General features: G+C 42.5%; 1 protein-coding gene across 3 annotated transcripts in view; it reads left to right on the plus strand.

Moving 5' to 3' along the window:
• Positions 1-23,104, plus strand: part of CORO1C (coronin 1C) — a 78,323-nt gene that overhangs the window by 30,501 nt on the left and 24,718 nt on the right. For all 3 annotated transcript variants that reach the window (XM_037052342.1, XM_037052343.1, XM_037052341.1), the window contains exon 3: positions 20,172-20,294. In XM_037052342.1, the coding sequence (XP_036908237.1) occupies positions 20,172-20,294 (123 nt within the window). The remainder of the gene's footprint in view (positions 1-20,171; positions 20,295-23,104) is intronic.

The raw sequence follows: 23,104 nt of genomic DNA on the forward strand, positions 1-23,104 counted from the left end.
GAATGAACTCTGTTCTGGGCATGCCCTCTATGGATGAAAAAGATTATTATAATGATGTTGTGAGTGGGGGAAGGCGAGGAATTTTATGATTGGTTAGTAGGCATCTGCTTTTCACAAACATGTTTTTCCAAAAAGTACAGTTTAAAAACACGTGTTTTTACATGTGCAGAAATTTCTGAAGTCCTTTTTTTCCGTGTGAAATCATGAGGACTAAGCCTTTTTTGGTTTTTTGAATGGTAAGTGGGATGAGAGCACAAGGGAATGTCCTCGGTAATGCTGATTTCAAGTCTGGAAAACAGTACATTTCAGTGTAGGACCTAAACAGTGTTAACAAGTGTGGAAATAAAGGGTCATTACCCAAAGTGTTTCGTGTGACCTACTTCAGTGGGCTTCCCAGTCCTCCCTTCCCTATCCAGAGAGCGGTCGCCAATAGGATAGGGGAGGGAGCAGAGAGAAGATGTGTGATTTTCTGACTATTCTTAAATATTGTAGGTAAAAATCTGTACTTGTTTTAGCAGGAAATCCCAAAGTCACAAATAATTGGGGGCGGGGAGGCAGGGGAATGGGGATTACTGTGGTGAGACAGAACCTGGAAAGAGTAATTTTCTAGTTTAGCCTTTAGGAGGAAAAAAGTTTGGTGGGTCCTGAGCTCTATGATAAGGTCTCGGTGCTGGTGAGGATGCAGGTGTCGGGTCACATTCCAGCTGTTTCCACTCTGCTGGGAGCAGTGGGCCTTCCTGAGTCCAGGCCATGCGCATTAGGCACGCCTCTCGTCACCACGGACCGTGTGATTCTGACAGCGGCTCCCATAAAGCAGTTTTCTGTCAAAGTATGGTTTCCCGTCTTGGTGTTTTTTCCTTCGGAAAAACTCTCACTGGGAAAAGTTCCAGTTTTCTTGTATTTTGCTTTCTCTCAGATGCTCATGACTGACTTGTTTTAACGTCTGATTTCTACTTTAGTGACTGGTTTGATGTGATATTTCACCGTAGGGCCATTTCCCTACAGAAATAGGGGATGGCTGACTTTGGGGAACACATTTGGTGTGTGTTTTCAAATGTATCTCCTTATGGCAGAGTCGTTGATGATACTTGAAAGAGAATGTTTGCATTAAATTGAAATTTAATTTTCTACTTGGATACGTTGATTTCTGTGGAGAACATGGTTGTTTAGTGGCAAATAATACATGACATTATTATAAGTGGACTTAAACCTGATCTTGGAGTCATAGCTTGAATTTAATACCAATTACATTTGGTCTTCACAACTTTTCAGTTGATTTGTTCACAGAGTGCAAGGAACATTTGGAAACCTGACTTTTTAGTTGTGGATTTGGTGGCCAGCTGAGCAGACGTTTTGGCTTTGTCAGCCCAGATAAGGTATTGAGTGCTGTGATCTGTTTCGCAGTTAAGAGGTATTTTTTCTTGTCTTTTTGTTGTTGTTTTTTAAATCCTCACCTGGGGATATGTTTGTTGATTTTAAGAGACCAAGAGAGAGACAGAGACAAAGAAAGAAACATCAATAGAGAGAGAAACATTGATTGGTTGCCTCTCATACATTCCTCAACCAGGGATTGAACCACAGTTTAGGTATGTGCCCTGACCAGGGATTGAACCTATAACCTTTTGGTGTACGGGATGACGCTCAAACCAGCTGAGCCACTTGGCCAGGGAGGAGTTAAGAGTTTTTATTTCATCTTTTATAGACTGAGAGATAGATTTAAGATTGTGGGGTCGGAGGGCAGCACTTCAAAGAAATTAAGCCAATTGAGAAGCCCAAGATAAACTTTAAAAAAAAAAAAGATTTTACTTATTTTTAGAGAGGGGAAAGGAGGGAGAAAGAGAGGGAGAGAAACATCAGAATGTGGTTGCCTCTCACATGCCCCCTACTGGGCATCTGGCCTGCAACTCAGGCATGTGCCCTGACTGGGAATTGAACTGGTGACCCTCTGATTCACAGGCCAGCACTCTACACCAGCCAGGGCTCAAAGTAAACTCTTAAATCTTCCTCTGAGTTTAGATAGTTCTCTTCAAGTTCTGCATCCCCAGAAATCTCTGTGAGTCCATCTTGTCTTTTACAAACCATGGGAAACTGATTTTCATTTATGCCATTTAAGGGAGACCTGTGTGTGGTTCCTAAGCTAACTGTAGCTTACAGTTTGGTTTTCACTTGCATTAAGTGGACTGCACTTAATAAATAGAATTTAGTATTTTGTTCTTTAACCAGCTATATGGGGGTTAGGATAGAATAAGTTGTTTTAAAAATAGTCATGTTTGGATGAAGTGTTGATTTTTGGAGGAGCCTCAAGGGTCTTTCCCAGGCTGTAATGTTGTCTGTGTGGCTTTGCTCCTTAAATATTAATTTATTTCGAAGGCGGTAACATTGGTATAAACTAAGCCAGATGAGAGCCGTTGGAAATAAAGTCATTACTTGGGATTATTGACTTTTACAGTCGACGTATTTACATGTACTGTGTGGGACTTTTGTGAATTAGTGTATTTAGCCCTTGGGGTCAGTGTGGTATAGAGGAAAGATCGAAGGTCTAGGAACTGGGGAGCCAGGGCCTGGGGTTTAGTCCTGGCTCAGTCACTTAACTTACAGTGGGACCTGGATATGTCAGTCTGTCCTCCTGCTTTTCCATTTTTCCATCTGTAATATGAGGGGTTGTATGTAAAAGTGATTTTCTGCCTTGGGAACTCTAGGTAATCTCAGAAGTGACTCTCCTGTGGTTCTCAGTTATAAATTAATTTCTAATTCAGCTGCTTTGGTACCCAAAATTAACAAAGGCCACGCTGCCGTTTGATTTCTTCCCCCTCCTTAGTGCCAACACGGAACTTTGGAAAGCAGGTACCTTTTTATTTGTGGCTGCTTTTCCACCAAAGCCGGTGCTGAGCCCTGAGACATCAGTGATGCTCCCCTTCCTTTTCTTCCCAAGGACCATCTCTGGACTAGTTATTATCTAAATTGGGCATCAGCTGCTGCTAGAAAATAGAACTGTGTCCACATTGTCAGGAAACCTACTGCATTTCCATCTGCCGACTGCCGTCTTGACACCTATCTATCTATCTTTGAATAAGTGCCATAAGTTTTCCATTTTTACAGATGTTCATACAATACAAAGCCCTCCATTGTCTTTGACTGTTCACATGTGTCAGTTGGTTGGAACATCCATAAACCAAGTGTCTCCTGGTTGCCAGCATCTCTGCCCTCCAGGAGCGCTCGCATCTAGTTTCTCTGTGGTCAGAAGATTGTCGCTACTGAGCTGTTTGTCTCCTCTTAGCAGCCTTGAAGGGTCCATATGGTGGGGACCCCAAGAACATGAGGAACCCATTAATCCTAATGTAGGGCTCAGCCCTGGAAAAGAGATCCTACAACTTCAGTATTTTAGCAACTTTAAAATAGTTTTATAATGAGGTGCTGCTTTTGTTTAAAAGTGAAGAAAAACCAAATTCCCACATATAATATAAAGTGATGCTTGAAATCAAGACCACAAGAAATGGTGCTCTAGGGTGTGTATGGGGCTCCGGTATCTGTCGATAGTGTCTGGGGTTACTCTAAACATGAACTTTTGGAAATGGGTATTTTTTTAATTTTAGTTTTCAATTAGGGATATGGTTTGTAGTAATTATTGCAGAGACTTCTGGTAAGTTTCCCCCTACTTATTATTATTATTATTGGCAGGCAGGTTGGGCTTGCTGATACTATGGCTCTCTGTACATATTAATATTGAAAATACATAATTGATCTGAAGATGTATAGTGACACTGTCAGAAAGGCTCCCATGTAAAACCATGGTCTTCCATGAATTTCTCTTCAAGGCTAGTCCGTGTTAGCAGTAAGGAGGGTTCATTATCACAACCTCCTGAAGTTTGTGGCGAGATTCTGGGAGAATCATGGTCCAGGTCTCAACCTAAAAAATGGAGAGAGGGGAAGGGACACACATATTAAAACACATACATAGCAAGAGGTAAGCTTAGGAATGGACAGATGCTTATTTTAACCGAAGGGTTTATGAGGTTTCTGTTAGGGAGGTCCCATTAGAGAGAGCAGGATTTTAGGAGTCACTGCCAGAGGAACAGGGAAAGCACTCAGCCCAGAGGTGGGGCGGTTTAGGCTAGCACACGTGACTCGGGATCTCTTCTGTAATGCTCCCTTCAAGCTATGGCATGCCACTCTGCCCCGACTTTTCAAGGTGTGGCTCGGTACATTTTCTTATTCTTTGTTCTTTCAGAGGCTGAATGATGGCAGTCTTGCTGAACAGAAGCTGGTTTTGTGGTTTTGGCTCTAGGGATTTTTTTTTTCTACAACCCCATAAACTGCCTTATCCCAGCCCCCTGTGCACCCGACCACGTGGGCATGAACAAGCCTCTCCTGTGTTGAGTAGCCGCACTCGTGATGTGGGACTGAGGCATTCCCAGCCCTGCTGTGAATGAATCACGTGGGACATGCAGACACACCAGTGTTTGTGGTTGGGTGCACGTGCACACAGGCGCCAAAACTCCAGATCACGGCGAATCTGCACATCCTGAACTTCGGCAAACAAGGGTGAGGGGAGCTGGTTAGAAGTATATGCCTTTGATCTCCTAGCAGTCACTTGGATGGAGAAAGTCACTTGGATGGGCAAGATGGAGGGCTCCTACCTCCCCTGATTTCCTTCTCCCTTCCTCCCTTGACTGTTCTTACCTGGGAGTATTGGAGCGATGGCTCATTTCATCCTCCCTTTCATTGCCTGGGAGAGCGGCTCTGCTCTGGGCCCTAATGGATGGGCGTGGCCAGGGCTCTGTCGGCCTTTTGGGTCACGATCTCTTTCTCCTGCTAGCTCCTCAGGTGTAGCTGTGAAAGTTTTACACCTTATATACAGTGGTGATTCTGCCATTTATTTTCGGAACCGTGCGTGGGAATGTTGAGATCTTGCTGTATTTATGTCTGTGAATGATCTTTTCAGTTCATTTTGCACTTTTAACTAGGCTTTTGTGAAAACCTTTAGCCCTAAGGAAATCACTTCAGTGAATATTTGCTTAGTTCTCTCAAGGATGGGATATAGCTGTGCCTTCTAGATGCATGGGAAAGAAATTAATTACTTATAGCACCTCCCTTGGGGCATTAGGGTTTCATTCTCTCACAAAGGTTGGGTTGGCGGGACTGCTTTAGAGCATTTCTCCGCCATACTTACTGAGGAAGAAATACTGATTCATTGCAGTCAGTATTCTGGGTGTCTCCTCTAACTGTTCAGTGTCTAACTCATGTGCTACCTCTAATTCACCGAGGCAGTAGAAACCATTCTTGGGGTTCTTAGCTGCTTGTCCATGCTGCTAGTACCACGGGCTGCATTATGACAGTGTATTGTCATTATTTTCCTTGTCACTTCACAGATAAGGGGAAGGCAGTTAGAATGACATACTCTTGATCTCCTGACATTCACTTGCGTGGAGGACACAAACCGGATGGCTGCTTGATTGCTAGCTCTTGATAACAGGCTCTCCGAAATCTGGCCTTACTCTGCTCTGTTGTGGGGGCAGCCCCCAAGGCAGCCCCCAGTGATTCTCACCTCCTTGTCTTCATGCCCACGTTGGACAGCCCCTGCAGGCCTATTAAATAGGCCTGACTGCATAACTGTTAGGATGTGCTGCGATGGTGGAGTTTGACTCTGGAGCTCGGTCATAAAAGCGTGTTGTCTTCCACTTGGTCTCTTGGAGGCTCCATGCTCCAGGCAGCTCTGTGGAGGGGTCCATAGGACTTATCACCAGGTGCCAACACCAACACCAACTTAGCAAATGCGAGGGAGCCATCTTGCAAGTGCATCCCGTAGCACCGGCCAACACCTTGGCTCAGGAGAGTCGAGAGCCAGGACCCCCCAGATACCTGCTGCTTTTACGCTCCTGGCCCTCAGGAACCGTGTGAGCTAGTAAGTGTTTGTTGTTTGGGGTAGGTAAGCTTTAGAGTTAAGCAGCAGTTAATAACTTGTACTTGTAATCTCAGAATATGGTGCTTGATTCGTAATGTTAGGTCACATAATGGATAAATAAATGCGTACTTCCCAATGACCTAAAAAGCCATCTGGTAGGTTTAAGTACTCTTTCCACTTCTTGAAAAAATATGTAAATATATCAATACAGATAGATACACAACATTCTTAAAACATCTTAAATGACTGATTAGTGGATTCTATACAGTAGCAAGAGAAATTGGTTATATGACAGTATCCTTATGTTTCGTGATACTGTCATGTAACCTGAAAAATGTGTTACAAGGTCATAGTCACTATCTCATATATAACTTCAAATTATGTCATTGGTTTTGGGAGAAAGTCTGGGATGTTAAGATTGGTGGTGGGTCTAAAGGGGATTTCTGTTTTCTTCTTTATAATACCTGTACTTTTTTCAAAATGCTTTACAATGAACTTACTACAGTATTTTAATATTCAGATTACTTTAAAAACTATTGTCAGTAATATCACCAGAGCATATATAAAGAGCTAATTGTTGTTTAAGCTTTAGTGAAATCTAAAACAGTACTTTAAAAAATCACCTTCGTTCATTCATTCACGTACTTGTTCCTTAGACATTTGAGCATCTGCTCTGTGCTATGCCCTGGTGCTGGGTTCTTGTTCTTAACAAGCTTTGATAACAGTTGACCTTGATCTCTCCAGTGGAGAGCTTTGTGTGTGCATCAAGCGTTCTGACAGTGATGAGAGATGAGTTCCACCTGAGGCTCAGACGTCAAGGGAAGACGTCACAGAGAGTTTCCGTTGGAACTCAGGTTTTTCCTGCGTGTGGGAGCTAGAGATGAAACGGGAGGAGCCCCGCCAGCCCTCCACACTGATGAGTTAGAAGAGTCGCTCTGTTCTGGGAGGTTCTGGGGGAGCAAAAGTGAGGTGGGAGCCACATTCCGCCTTCGCGCACCTGGGTCTCTGGCTACTTAGGTGGACTTTTCCAGTATTGGAAAAATGGGAGGTTTGATTGGAGGATGACTAAGAGGAGCTGAAGGGTAGCTTTTTGATAGAAAATCACATTTCTTGGCTCTTTTCCCCCCTTCTCTTCCATTGTAAATAGTGCAAAATTGGTGTTTTCCGTGATCATTTTATGGAGGAGAACCAGAATAAGCACTGGTCTTCATTTCTCGGATTATTGTTATAACTGGAACAACATTGCACGCTTCCTCTGTATGGGCTTCAGGAAAAGAGAGTGACTTCATGTCACAGTCTAAAGAATGAGACCCCGAATGGCATCAGAATGTGCTTGGGGGGCCCTCCCGAACAGTTTTGGTCTCGCATGTGATAGGACTGCGCTGCTGCCTCTGTTCTTCAGCGGCAGAAATCGAAACGCAAATGGAGTGATTGCCCAGGGCTGTGGGTCTTTCAGGGATTAGAATTTAGGTCTCCGAGTCTTTGTTTGACTTGTACATGTATATTTTTTATTAACATTTTTCCCCACTGAGTGTGAAAGATTTTTTGTGTAGAAACTTCGGTATAATTGACACTTAATCCTTTGCATCTTTCTCTAGGATTAGAAGACTTAATAACAAAAACATTAGCTAGTCAGGGCTTTGATTCTGTCAGCTCGGAAAATTGTCTTAAGGTTTGGAAAGTACTTTGTCTATACTGTGCCTTGTGCGGAAACAGCAGCGATGATGAAATCGCAGCAGTTCACGTTCTTGAGGGCTTCTTTAAGTGCCGGGAGCTGTGGTGGTAGCGGCCTTCTTTTGTGGACTAGTTCAGGAGTGGCAGTCTCCCAGTGGTGCTTTTAACCCGCACCTGCCGGGTTTGCACTGGCTGCACCCCCTTAGTATGCATTGCTAACAGGCCATTTCCATTCCCACGAGTAGCGGCGCTCCACTGGGACAAGCATAGATGTGGGCTTTGGGCCCCTGGTGGCTTTGGTGTTATGGGCAGGGGATTTTATTCTTGTCAGTGTCCTGATGTGTCCGGGATGCCCACTCACTGCCTCCTGAAATAGAAGCTGTCTGATGCCCCTAACACCTTAACTGTCAATAGTATGGGCTGTGAAAGGCTGGGAGGCCGGGGTGGGGTGGGGGAGTGTTGTGGGGGGGGCGGGTGGCGGATGCAGGGGGAGAGCACCAGGTGCAGAACAATGACTTCCAAATAATGTCACGAGCTGCCAGCCACACGAGTGAGCCCCGCATGGCCTCATTACCACATGAAGTGCCACAGAAGGGCCTTTTCATTTTCTCCCAGTGACTCTGTTCTCCACAGTCTTGCTGTGGAGGGGGAGGGGGGACTCGACTCAACCTCAGTTAACAATGGAGCACAAAGTCCTGGCAGAAGGAACCACACAATGTACCCTGGGGCTATTTTTGATTACAGTGAGTGACAGTGACTCAGAGTGTGCCCTGGCAGATGATGGCTTCCACCCTCCCTTCCCCTCCCTCCTCCCCCCTCCCCTAGAGATGAGCAGGCAGCCTGTCCTTTGTGCATTTCCTTGGCTAGCTCCTCACGCTGCTGCAGTTCACTGATATGTCCACAGCAGCGGCCCGCAGGCTTGACAGGGCTCTGACAGTGGTTTTTACCATATATGGCCATCAGAGCTCTGGGGCTGTCAGCTGGCCAGGATAATTTCCTTCCTTTGCTTTGATTGGCTGCACAGTGGCTCAGAGAATGGTGGGATCTGGGAGTGCGTGGTGAAGGGAAGCCACTGAGTCAAGTGCAAAGACCGTTTAACTCTTTCCTGGTTTTCTGGAGCCCGGTCTGTACACACAGGCAAGCACTGCCGGCAGGAGCCCTGGGCTTGTAAACATTAGCCCAAGTCTGGGAAAGCAACAGAGAAAAGGTTCCTGTATGCAGGTTACTCTGCAATAGACTTCAAGGTTTAATGAACAAATTTCTCCAGTCGCAATTTGTCCAAAAGCCACCTTGTAATCATAGGGAGCAAGTTTTCTGTTCCTAACAAGTTGAGTATCAGTGTTAGGGGTGGGACCTGAGTTGAGTGTAGGGAAGGCTGCGCTGGGAGCACGTGTTGGCGCTCGCAGAGGAGCCGGGACTTGGGTTTCTTTCTGGCTGAGCTTTAAGTCGAGAGTAAATGATACAGGCTACTGAATTGGGTCTCTACTCCCGGCCTCCTGCTTGTTTACAACCGCTGCTGCAAGATGTGAACTGCCTCAGCCACGGGCTGAGGCATTTACCTAAAATAGTTGTAGTTTTTTCTGTTTTTCATCCCCACTTCAAGGAGGAGGGATTTTTATTCTTAGGCTGTGGGCACACCAGTGCAGAGTTGGAATTGGAGGGGAGGGAGCCCTGGAGCCCTTCATCCTTCTCAGGGTGTCCTGGGGGAGATGGTCTCCAGTGTCATTTGCTTGGCACCAGGGGCCAGGCAACGGTCACTCCCCTTTTTAATATGATGCTGGACGCTTTGTTTTAATTTCCTGTATTTGTACTTACATCGATAGTTCTTTAGTTTTTCAGCTTTTGCTTTCAAGCTGAATTTTATTTTGACTTGGTTCTCCCTCATCTTGGGTTCCTAGTTTTTTTGTTCTCAGACTGGAAGTACCATATGAAATTACTTGTCTGCAACGATGAGGTTTTTGTTAAGTCAGGAAGTTAGGAAATATAGCTTCTCTGGTTGCTATTGTGAATTTGGGCGTGGCTAAGGAGGAGTTAACTATTCTACTCTTGGACTTTGTGGTAATAAAATATCCATCGTTTTAGAGTAACTTCCCTCGGGTTCTTGAAAATGATCTATTTGATACTAAAGCCAGTTGTAAAGAGAACCCGTGATGGCAAAATGATTTGCTTGGCATTTTTGCTGTGTCTGCAGGCAGGTGAGGTCTCTGCAGAACCACACTGCCCCTCCCTGGCAGCTTTTGTGCTTAGTTTATCTTACAGGACTGGGTAACCCAATCTGTGTGTTCACTGGGAGCATCTTCTCTTAGGGTGGTGTTTCTGGTCCAATTAAAATAAAGCCTGCTCAGAAGGTTTTATTCCTGGGCCGTGAGCTGTCCCTTTCGGTGACCAGCCTGTCATAAGTCATGTATCGCATGCATCAGTCTTTACGGTCTGCTGCAGAAGTTCCTGTCTCCTTGTCTGAGCCCCTTCTCCCCTGTCGCTGGACCACACTCACTGGAGCTCCTCCCTGTGGGGCAGCAGGGCCTTAAGAGATTTCAACAGAACACGTATCCACATACATAATACTGTTACAAGAAAAAGGAAGTTGAGTAAAAAGGGAAACCCACTTCAATAGACATCCTTTTCTGACTCCTTTGAACTCTGCACAGTGTGAATGGAGCCCTTAGGCCTGGGCTGGAAACTTTTCTTTGCTTCCGAGCACATGTTTGACTTTGACCATTATCCTTGCTGGGAGTTCAGAAATCCTCATTGTGTTACACCAAGGCCAGTAAAGAGTTATTACAGTGCCTTTGAAAAAGATTTCTTAATTTAGGAACAGTATAATAGAGTTTTTGAAACGTGGGCATATAAAGTGATTTTGATTAGCATTTTTTCCTAAAATGAAAACTTTAATGAATGTAAGGTGGGGAGGGACAGTTTGGAAAGTCTTTATACGTTATCCCTTGAATCAGGGTGGGGTACGGTTGTTTAGGCCCTTACATCAGAGGGTGCTGAAATTAGTCTAGAAGATGAACACAGTAAAATAATGGATTATAAAATGGCTAGATAACAGGATGACTGTAGATTAGAAGTTGGAGAAGTACTGGCAAGCTGCCTGTGCCGGACTAGATAAGGGAGACCTATGTGGGAAGCAGTCAGAACCCAGCACCCTAGACCAGTGTGTCAACTAGAGGGACATGGCATGTGGGATACCTTGAGTGTCTGACAGGGTAATGTTTGATTTGACCGATAGCATTAGCGTGGGTCGCTTTTTATCACCCTGGGAGGTTATTAGCTGTGTGAAAACATGCTGGTTATGAGCACAAGTCAGGCTGCTGGGCAGTGGTTGTGACATTGGAAGGAACCAGCGATTACTAGATTGGTTTTCCTTAGTACCCATTTAGTGATGTCTGCAGCCTAAACAAACCAAAGTGTGGATTGAAAACAATTATCATGTGAGCAGCCACTTTTATACTAAGAAATAATCATTCTGAATGATCTTTAATGTAATGTAATACATAGGTCATATTGGAAGCATCCCAATGTCTGCGGGTACATCTGTAATACACTGTTAGTCCCTTTCAAACCACGTCCCAGAGTGCAATTCCTCTGTAGAAACATATCTGTGAGAAGATTTCCGTCTGTGTTTCTTAGTATGTATTTAGAATGTTGATTGCATGTACTGGCCTAGGCATGTAGGGCAAGTGCACTCCTTAAGTGTGGATTCTTTTTTGAAATGAGGTGTGAGAAGTGAAACACACAGTTACATGAAATGGAGGCAGTGGTGCTTTTTCATGGAAATGGGTGGCAAATATCCTTACAATGGAAATACTTCATGAGAGTTACATTGAATGTTGTATGCCTAAGGAGGAATGTTTTTGTAAAGTTGTTGAAACTTACAAACATTCCTTCTTAGAGAAGTTAGATGAAGTTATGTATTGACCAATGCTTACGTTCTTATTTCATGCACCCCTCCGCCCATTTTAAAAAATGTCCATTGGGGAGAAGTGTTGCCTAATTAACTCTGGGGGTTTAGCTGAAGCATCAGTCTCCAGGATCTCTGCTGAGGGTTTTTAGTTTTTTTTTTTTCTTTTTCTTCTTCTGCTTTGAGATGTTTGCGGACATTCCCCAAACCTAAAACAAATGATAGTGCTGGTGTCTAGGAGGTTTCTGCCACTGTGAGGGTTGCTGGAAAACGTCAAAGCCACCAGTCTCCGCTCAGGCTGGCCACATGGAAATTGTGCCGTCACACCTCTCTCTTGTGCCAGCTGTACGCACACTTTGGAGGCGGAATTTTCCCTGGGGCTCATGTTGCTTGGCCCTTGGCGGGCCATTGGATCTTTTAGATAATGTCTGTAAGCTAGTGCCCTGACCTATTTCACTGATGTCCCACAAGTTTTGAATTGGACGCTGGGCCAGAGCCCTTGGGGACCTTGATGTTGGTCATTGCTACCACTTGCGTTGACTCCCTGGCAATGCCCACCATTTGGAGTTGTAGCTAAAGTGGTACAATAAGAGGTCTCCTGTGGCATGTGAGTGGGACTGGTAAGTAATTGGTAAATAAAAAACTGTGTTTAAAAAGGGAGTCTAAACGGCTATTTATTCTCCGCTAAATGTTCATTTCCATGCTAGAAAAGCAAGTACTACCCTAGATGATGCAACTGAGGTGACGTATCCCTAATGAAACAGTGACCGATTTGTCAGAAAGGGAAATTATGCTATATGTAAGCCTTGGAAAATTGATGGGTAGTTCTTAAAATATCACCACTTAGTCAAAGGCCATCAAAAGCAGGCATTAAAGTCTTGTAAACCGTCCTTCCAGCCTCAGCGTTCATTTACATTTGCTGCTGAGAGGTACCAGCAAGCTATGTTGTCACTGTGGCTTCGGTGGATGTCTTTCTGGACGGTCCTTCACTGTCTAGTGGATTTGACATGGATTCCTTGGTTTATTAACGGTATGACAAATGGGGCCGTGTCACAGGTCTGGATGAGAAATGCATTCTCATTTAGATCCTAGTGCAAAATGTCTTTCCGAAACCATGTGTCCTCCTCTTTACCATATAAGGCCATATTGTATGGTTGCCTTCAGTTTCCGTGAACTTGAGCTCTCAGCAGCTTCTAATTGCCCAGCTCCGCCCTCTTAATAATATATACTCATTGGGTGAACTATGTTGTGCTTTTCTAAAAATGCGATTTTGTTATTGGCAGGAAAAGATGGAGAGATACTAGGCCTTGAAAGCAAGGTAGCGGATGCTTAACTATGTTGTGAACATCCTGTGTATAGAACTAACTATCAGTGTGTTGGACATTAAAAATGTCAGTTTTCTCACACTTCCATCTCCTTTTTGTTCCTTTATCACTCTTAGACATTTAGCCAATTCCCTTTCTGTTGTGCTACGATATGATTCTACTTTCCCCATTTTACTTGTCATAAGGCTTTATGCTGATGTCACAGCCAGAGGAAGCAGCTGTTGGCAGGATTTACTCTTTTATTAACTGCTTGTTTCTGGTGACCAGCTGCCAATCATTTCAGTATTACATTTGTACCTCTTTCACATCCCCGTGGCTTAGTGGAAATTTCTTTCCCTGTAGAAATCGAATGATGTTTTAGAGCTCTGCTTCTTGGCTTTCTCTGTACTTCAGTTCCCTTATTTAGAAAATAGGGATAATGAAGTCCACGTGTCATGAAGGTGCTTTGAGAATGAAGATGTAAGGACTTTCAAAGAACTTCTAACATGTAATGTAAGCATTCATGTTTTTGATAGAAAGGAAGGAAATACATGACAGTCACCCTTTAAATGGCATTCAAATTCCGATGAAAACAGTGGACCTCTAGCGCTTTTATGCTAGAGACTGGTCAGGGCTGAGTTGAGACAGGCAGAAGTGCCTTATTGCTGTTGTTAAATATCTTACCTGACTGACAAATACTGGTTAGCAGCTATTAACTTTTAGCCAGGGTTGCTTAATTTTAACCTGGAAAAGTCATTTAGTAAGCTTCTCAATTTGCAATTAAGAACAACTAGTATTAGCACTTCCAGATTTCCCTCAAAATTGCTTTATGTCTGAGTAAAAGCTCTTAGCCTGGATTGAAAAAAAAATTTATTTGGTGTCCTTGGAAGTTCAGAATTCAGCACTCTGCCATCAAGATACCAGATGTGAGTTGCTGGGGAGAGCCTAAGAATGCAAAGTGCTTGGGATAAAGTAAAACAATTCAACTAGAAAAACTTTTTTACTTGAGAGTAAAGATTATTTAAAAATGTAAAATTAGTAAGAAGACATTGGTGTTTCTGAACTTTATTATTTTATTAATTAAAAAAAATAGGAATAGCCCTGATTTGTATGAGTCAGTGGGTTGAGCACCAGACTGCAAACCGAAAGGTCATTGGTTCGATTCCTGTTCAGGAACATGCCTGGGTTTTGGGCCAGGTCCCCAGTTGGGCGTACTTAGGGGGCAATCGATTGATGTTTCTCTCTCTTTTTCCCTCCCTTCCCACCTCTCTAAAAATAAATAAAATCTTTTTTTAAAAAGGAAGCAAATAAAACAGACAAAAAATAAAATAATGTAGTCACCCACGAGATTAAACAGATGCCAATATTTTCCCATGTTTGTTTCATATCTTTTGAAAAACAATAAGGCATAACATCTAGCTAAAATACCATTCCCCTGTCCTCCTTTCTCCTTCCCCAGAGGTACTTGTTTCCTCAAAGTTGGTATATATCATATTTTTATACTTCTGTTACACATGTATGTATCTAAACAGACTATTATTTTGTATGTGTTGAACTTTTGTGATATTTATTACCAAACCAACGGATAGTGAAATTGCTTCTGGTTGCTTTGTTTTGCTTTTCCCACTATTCCCAACAGTTCTGCAATTAAAATCTTTCTTGTGCAAAATCGGAGGCTTTTCTCTCACAGACCACCTAGAAGTGGGACTTTAGGGGGGTGAGGGTCTTCACGTCCAGCTCTTTCCGGATTGCCCTCAGAGCGGGTGGTGGGGTAGTCTCGTCTGTGATCAGTTACAAGTCCCTCTTTCCCAGCATACTTGCCAGCACTTGTGTTTAGACTTCAAAACTGTCACCAGCTTCAGTAGGTATAAAGTGTTACCTCATTGTTTTAATTTGCAGTGCCCTGATTCCAGTGAGATTATCTTTTCATATATCTACTGGCTTTTCAGGTTTCCTGCTCTGTGATTTCTCTGCGCATATCACTTGCCCTTCATTCTGTGAGGTTGCTGTTGACTTTGTCAGGTCTGTGTATTACATATACCTCTTCTCCCAGTCTGCAAATTGTCTTTTCATGTACCTTTTTTGAAACCAACCCACATGGCTGAATTTGGTTAAATTTTTGTTTTAGGGGAGTTTGCATAGACTTCAGTTTCTCCTCTTTGTATTGTCTTTTGGTGTGAAGGTGTACATTCCTTATGTAGTGAGTTCTGTGGTGCTCCTCTTTTTTCTCTTTTCTGGGGACATTTGTTTGGATGTTTGGTAAAGTTCACCTGTAAAACCATCTGGTCCTAGTGATATTTGGTTTTTAGTGACTGCTTGATTTATGGGGGAGTGTGTGCCATGCACTTAACTGGTTCTTTTGTTTATAGTTCTGTTCAGGTTTTCTTTTAATTGAGCAAGTTTTGATGAGTTAGATTTTTATTCAGGAGATTGCTTATTTCATCTGAAGGTTTCAAATTTGTTATCAAATGTTATACCTAGTATATTCATTCATATCATGTAAATTTCTACCATATTTATGTATATGCCTTTTTTTATTCCTGGTGTTTGTGCCTTCTTTCTTCCATATCTAATTTCATTGATTCGGTTTATTGCTTTTGTTCTCGTTTCTTCTCATAATTTTATGTTCTTTGGGTTTACTCTGTTTATTTTCTAACTTCTTGGGTTAGATGCTTAACTCATTAATTTTCAGTCTTCTCTCATATATGCATTTAAGGTATAAAATTTTCCTGAAGGTCCGTTTTAGCCATATCCTACGAGTTTGGATAGGTTATTAAAAAGGGTTCTCAGGTCCAATTTCTGTGTGTGCATGTAGGCTTCTCCACACTGGCAGGATGTTTCAGAATTCAATGCAGTTCTGATACTATCTCCCGAGAGATAGCTTCCGATTCCCTGGTTAAAGGTTCAGTCTTACGAGGCTGCCCTCCTCCCCCCACACATACTTCAGATGCTAGTCAGCAGCCTGGGTTGTCACGGGGGCTTCTGACTCACAGGTTAAATACTCCAAAGGGTTAGATGCCCCTCCTTGGGTTTGGTTAATTTACTAGAATGGTTCACAGAACTCAGGAAAACTCCTTTACTCACTAGATGATAGGTTTATTACAAAGGACAGTAAAAGGTACGAGTTAATAGCCAGATACATTGAGTGAGGTCCCCAACAAAGGAGCATCATCCTTTGGAGCTTGGGGCCTGGCATGACGGCATTGGAAGTGTTCCTCGAGAGACCAGCCTGCTGTCCTCCTGGGTTTTATGGAGGCTCCATTACCTAGTTGTGATGGACTGAGTCATTGGCCATTAGCCGCTGAACTCAATCTTCACTCTCTCTCCTGCCCAGAGGTCAGGGGGTGGGACTGACCTTTAATCACTTGGTTGGTGTTCCTGAGGACTAGTCCTCATCCTTGGTTGGGATCCAAGAGTCACCTCATTGGCATAACAAAAGATACCTTTATCACTCTCAACACTTAGGACATTTTAAGGGTTTGGGGAGCTGTGAACCAGAAACTGGATGGAGACCAAATGTCTAATAAATCACAGTATCACAGTCATATATTTATTATCAGTTTTAATGTCTGTTGGCCTTTATACTTTTCTGTGTGAATTATTTAATATATTTAAAACTTCTTAGATGCGCCAGAGATTTTTGGTTTCTGTTTTTCTGGTTTTAATTGTATCCCATTGGGCTCAGAACATGCTCAAAAGGGTATTGATTCGTCGGTTTTCTGTTTTGGTTTTTGGGTGGTTTTTTTTTGAGACTTGTTTTGTGGTGTCCTAATCATTAAAAAAATGTTTAATGTTTGCTTGAAACAAATACGTATTTTAAATGTTGGCTGCAAGGTTGTGTATATTCATTAGATCGACTGACTTTTGTTTGTCTTCTATATTTATATTAATTTTGTCTGCTTGATCTCTTACATATTTATTAAAATCTCTTAAGTTCTTTAAGTTCTCCTTATAGTTCTTGTGGAGAAAAAAGGGGCTAATAAATCTAATCAAAGATAATCTCACAGGGGGATCTGATCGGAATCCCTAACTGAGCACCATGGTGGAAGCCCTGCCTCAGGTCTGTAACTTCCCTAGTAAAAAGATACATTTTCCACGTGTGATTTTTTTCCTTATGTGATTCCCTGCCCATTGTTTCTGTGCATCTGTGTTAACACATTTTAAATGCCTCTTTTTCAGACCCCTCAGAAGCATAAACCACATGAGTAATGTGATCTTATTAACTATCCTGTAATCCAGTCATAGAGATTTCCCTGCCTGGCTTTCTCCCACATTCAAGTAATGTTCCTTATGTTCCCTCCTTAATTCCAAATGTATAAAAACTGCAAAACTGGTATTCCCTGGAGCATTTGTGCTCTTGCTTCCTGACATGTCGTCAGTTTGGCTAAAATTCACTCATAAAAATTCTCTATGGGTTTGCACATTTCTTAGTCCACATTTTGTCTGTTTTTGCTTTAATAACTTTGAAGCTATGTAGTTTAGATGACTTTAAAATTCAGAGTGACTATAGCTTCCCTGTGAATTGTTTCTTTGGATGTTCAAATGTAACATTAATCTTTAATATTGCATTTTATTTTAAAGTCTGTTTGTTCTAGTATAACTACCTGGTGCATATTTTTATATCCCCTCCGGGTCTTTGTTTCTGTAATTGCTTTTGAGAAATCTGCCCACAGATAGTCAAATTACTTCCCTGTAGGTAATCTGTCTTTCCTCTGTGGCTACTCTTGAGACTTTGTCTCTGTTTTCAGTGTTCGGAACTGCATTAGGATGCCCATAGATGTGGATTTATTTTTACTTACTCTGCCTGGGACTTGTGCCCCTTGAATCTGAAGACTTATGCCTTTAATTGAACCTGGAAAATTCTCAGCCATTATCTCTTCAGTTTCCATTCTCTGTGTTCCCTCTCTCTGGAATGACTATTCAGTGTGCGTCAGATCTCATCCTGGCCTTCCCGTCTCAGAAGGTTTTAAATTATGAAATGCCACACATTCAAAAGAGTAACTATCTGTAGTTGAAATAACAACAATAATAATATTATATGGAGATGCATTAATGATGTCATTGTAAAATAATGCCTGTGAGTCCACCACCAGCAGCTATTTTGGGTAACGTTTATTGAGCACTTCAGGTACTGGGGCAGTACCAAATAAATACTTGACCTTGATTGTCTCAGTTAATCCTCACATCAGCTCTTATGAACTCTGTTCTCATTTTACAAGTGAGGAACTGAGGCTGAGAGCTGAAATAATTTGGCCAGGACCTCAGAGCTGAGCTGGAAAATGCCAGGGCCCCAGCTCCAGCCCAGACAGCCCGGTTCCCCACCGTTGGTGCTCTGCTGTCTACGAGCCACGAGGCTTCTCTCGTAACCGCCGGCCTCCATACAATACTGTACTTGTTCACTGACATTTTCTTTTCTGAGTTTCTTCCTGGGGGATGTAATTCAGGAGATTCAAAGTGGATTTAATTAATTTTGCAAGAGGAAAAAGGGGAAGCATGTGAGAAAACTCAAGCCATGGGTCTGTAGACAGGTCCATCCATCTTCACGCCTAAACTTAAAACCTTTCTCTGTAGGAAACCTCCCCAAAGACTGTGACACCCAGGTTGAGGGCCCTCCTGTGTGTTCCTGCCACCTTGGTGCCCTCCTGGTGGAGCACGTCTCAGGCTGCACTGTAATTAGTGGTTTAAATGTCTTCTCTCCTCTTCCTGGAATCCATGCTCAGCCAGGGCAGGGCTGCCCTGTTCACTTCGGTAGCTGCGACACTCAGCACCCTGGCTGGTCCCTAGAAGCGCACAAATAACACGTTTGTTCTTCCTGAGGATGGAGTAAATCCATATACTCTGTTCAAAGAGCTAATAATAAGTAGTTTTTATTGAGTATTTACTGTATTTTAGGTACTAGAATTAGATTTTTTATATCCCCTGTACAGGTCATTATAATACCTCAGTTAAGATTTACCTGAAAATATTATCTCATTTAATCCTCACAGTAATCCTGGGAAGTAAGTATGATTGATACTCATTTTACAAATGATGATCTGAAACTCAGAGAGGTTATCTGACTTGCCCAAGGTCACACACAGTTTAAGTAGGAGAGCCTGCCTTGGAACCATATCTGTTTGAGTCTGGAGCCGATGGTCTCTGCAGTTTAGCTACTGGTTCTCTGGAGATTTCCACAGCCAGGTGAAAGTGGCAGAATCATAGACCTCATTGATCTTGAAATACTGCCAGGCGCCTGCCCCAGTGTTGGGCTGCCTTGTCCCAACAGGAGAGCAGCAGCAACAGCGAATGGGTTCAGGTTTGAGTCGCAGCAAGTCCTTTTTGTTCCCCTGTAGTTAGAGCATGTGGAGCCTCAGCGTGCACCGACATCAACCTGTCTGAAAAAGGGAGTGGCTTTGGACGCCTGTCACTGTAACAGCATTTGCCCCAGCGACACAAAGTTGGTCTGAGCCAGACCAGCTTTTCTGATTCAGATGTGTATTGTGAGCAAATTGTAACAAACAAACAAATCTGAAATCTTTTTTAAAAATGTGCAAATTGTGATGGCAGCTTATGATCAACATTAACAACCGTATTCTTAGTGAGATGTGGAACTGTGTAATGGATGAGGTCTACGTTGATATTAATTTAATTGCATTGTCCAGCTGGCATTTCTGTTGATTGAAGAGGGAGAGAGATTGAGACATTAGAAGGTAGTATGTCCTTTAGCCCCTAAGCAATAGCTAAAGTGTTTTTCAATTTTTTTAATGAATTGATTTTAGGGAGAGAGACAGAGAGATAGAAACATCAAATTGTTGTTCCACTTATTTATACATTTATCAGTTGATTCTCATGTGTGCTCTGACCAGGGATTGAACCCACAACCTTGTCGTATCAGGATGACACTAACCAACTGAGCTACTGAGCCAGGGCTAAACCATTTTTTTGTATTACCTTGTTTTTGCTTGCTCACATTGCTATTCATTTCCAGAACTGTTAATTTGTATATTCAGAAATATTAGCCTCTTGTATTAAAAGTTATATTTTGCATTTTGAATAATACTAAGTTTTTTTACAGTAGAAACATACAATTTATAATTTGGTTATCATAGAAAAATATTTTGGTAAAAGACTTTTGTATTCTCTTGCTATGTCTGTTAGTGGAGTTGATGAAATAAACTGTGATACTAGAAATTTGGATTCTTAATTTGGTGGAGTGTCCTCAGTAGTAACTATTTTTAGAAATGAAAATGAACAGTTCTTACTAGTTGATGTTAACTGATAGGAAGGTGGTCATATGTATACCTTTGAGACTTTTGGGTGGGGGGTAATAAAGGAGAAATGGATCTGAGAAAACACACACTCTGTGGCATCGATGTTACATAATAAATTTGTTGCTCTCTATTTTCAGACTGGTCGAATTGACAAATCCTACCCTACAGTGTGTGGCCACACAGGACCAGTGCTTGACATAGACTGGTGCCCACACAACGACCAGGTCATCGCCAGTGGTTCCGAGGACTGCACAGTTATGGTAAGCTCCCAGGGTGTGGCTGGGAATAGCCACAGGCCAGTCGTACTGGCCAGTCCACAGGCCAGTACGACTCACCCACTGCCTTCAGAGAGAGAGGGAGTGGGGCGGGGGGAGAGTGTGGGGGGGGGGGGGTGTATGTGTGTAGGCTTAACAAGCACAAAGTCATAGCAGTTTTGTCCACTGCATTATAAAAGATTTAGCAACGGTAAAGTTTAACAGAAGATAAGCCTTTTATAAGCCCTTATTTCAAGGTTGTCTTTTTTTCTTCTTTTGTTATAACTGTGTTTGTGCATGCTTATGGATGGTTCTGTGGGAAGATTTTAGAGAAACTGAAATGACTTTCCAGTAATTCAGTGAATGCCATTGGACCATGTGCCCCCCCCTCAAAAAGGAGAGAAAAAATTGTACATCCCAGGAAATAAAGATCCCAGAGGTATATGGAGGTTTCAAAGCAGTATGTAACAGGTACTGAGAGATGGCGAACAGTTCTTGCAAGTGCTGTTTTCCAGGTAATGCCAGACGATACGTTCTGTCTTGTGGACGCTGGTTAAGAAATTCCTTTTTTACGCAGCTATCCAAACATTTGGAAAGATTTTTAGAGTCAGTTCTTTATATTCCCTCATTTGGATTCCAAAAGTAGGTTACATATGAAACCAGGCTTTGGGGTGCTTTTTAATGTATAGCTTCTGGTTCTGGATTATGTTCTTCTTAGCCTTAAAATGTAATTATTGATTTCGTCAGTTTTTAATCCTAGCTCAAAATATGTTGGAAAGGCAAGGCATGGCACTGATGGGGAGTACTGAATTCGTGCCGAAATAGGTGGTCCCTGTATCGAGTTGCAGGCAGTCTCATGCACATCGGGTGGGGAGCTGGGAGGGCCCCCCTACTTTTATTTCCCTCTTCGATTTCTGTGGACTGAACCAGACTAAGAAACATTGTTTGGAAGCCTTTATTAATAAACATTATTTTGCATAAACACAAGTTAATTCCTGAATTGTGTCATTTAAACATTTACTCATTCTTCCTCATGGACTTTTTGGCTGAGGATAGCTCCTCCTGTGATCTCATAATTTTGGCATCCAGAGCATATGAAAGAAATACGCTGCTGTTAAAAGGAATTGTTCTGTTTAATGTGCCTTGCTAAATTGACCATTTTAATGGTCACAGACACATTTTGCTAAGGAAAAGGAACGGCATTTTGACCTAATGCCAAAATCAAACTGAGAGTCTTACCCTCTGTTGAAGGAGCCGGTTTGGTCCATCTCTATCTCTAGCATTATTGGTCATGTTGCCCCTTTTTAAAAACCCCCCCAAAACTTGTATTATAAGAAACGCTAAAGTTTAATGAGTTGAGGTAGTGATTTATTATTACAAAGTGAACACTCTGGATCCACCATGCTGGTCAAGAAAAAAAAACTTTCACCCTGGCTGGTGTGGCTCAGTGGATTGAGTGCCGTCCTACAAACCAAAAGGTCACCGGTTTGATTCCCAGTCAGGTCACATGCCTGGGTTGTAGGCCGATCAGTGTCTCTCTCATATATCAGTGTTTCTTCTTTGTCTTTCTCCCTCCATACCGTCTCTCTAAAAATAAATAAATAAGATCTTTTTAAAAATTAAAAAGAAAAATGTCTTAACCATGCATCCCATCCCAGTCACAGCCCCCTCCCTCCAGAAAGGTAATGACTCTCCCAACTTTTCTAATACTGCCTTGCTTTTCTTTTTTCTTTTGCAGAAAAAAATGTTTTTTAACTTTTTATTTTGGAATGATTATAGGTTCACATATAGTTGTAAGAAATAGTAGAAACCCAGCACCCTCTTCACCTGGTTTCCTCCAGTGGTAACATCTTGCATAACTACAGTGTAATATCAGAAGCAGGAAATGGACATTGATGTAACCCACTCACCCTATTCAGATTTCAGTTGTTTTTGTGTGCACGCTCGTGTGCGTATTTAGTTCTTTGTGATTTTATCGTATGTGTAGATAGCACATGTGACCGATACCACATGTGACCAATACCACAGCCAAGATACAGTTCCATCACAAGGGCAGTCCCCGATGCCATCCTTTTATGGTCACCACCTTTGCCCTTTGCCTCTTACACCATGACAGCCCCTGGTCTGTTATTTATCTGTATAATGTTGTCATTTCAAGAATGTTAGGAATAGAATCCTACAGAATGTAACCTTTTGAGATTGACTTTTTCCACTTGGCACGCTTCCCTTGAGAGCCATTCAAGCTGCTGTGTGTTTCAGTTCAGTGGTTCATTCCTTGTTATTGCTGAGAAGTATTCCGTTGGTGGACGTGCCACAGTCTAAGTGTTCACCGCTGAAGGCCACTTGGGTTGTTTCCTGGTTCGGCTACTCTAAATAATGCTTTATGCATGTTTTTATGTAGATATGAGTTTTCATTTCTCTGAGATAAATGCCCACTGACAGAATTTGAGATTCAAAACTGCAGTAGCCGTTTGGCTGTGTCATCAGAGAGACTTCCTCTGACCACCCAACCTAAAAAGATACCCTAATTACTCTCCATCCTCCATAGCCTAATTCATTTTTATTCATGGCATCTTTTATATTATGTATTTAGTTCCTGGTTTGCTTATTGTCCAGATTTCTCTCTAGAAAGCAACTCTCTGAGCCAAGGAACTTTGTTTTGTTCTAGAGCCTAGAAGAGAGACTTAGGCCTCCCTCATCTTGTTTTACTCAGTTTGGTGCCTTTCAGTATACCATCTTCATGCTGGCTGCCACCTTCAAGGCTGCCTCATGGCCAAGACACGCTACTTGGGGTCCTGCTGTCAATGTGCACATTC

Source organism: Sturnira hondurensis, unplaced genomic scaffold (assembly GCF_014824575.4).
Source record: "Sturnira hondurensis isolate 20B ecotype Veracruz unplaced genomic scaffold, ASM1482457v3 Scaffold0007406, whole genome shotgun sequence".
In the NCBI taxonomy this organism is placed as follows: domain Eukaryota; kingdom Metazoa; phylum Chordata; class Mammalia; order Chiroptera; family Phyllostomidae; genus Sturnira; species Sturnira hondurensis.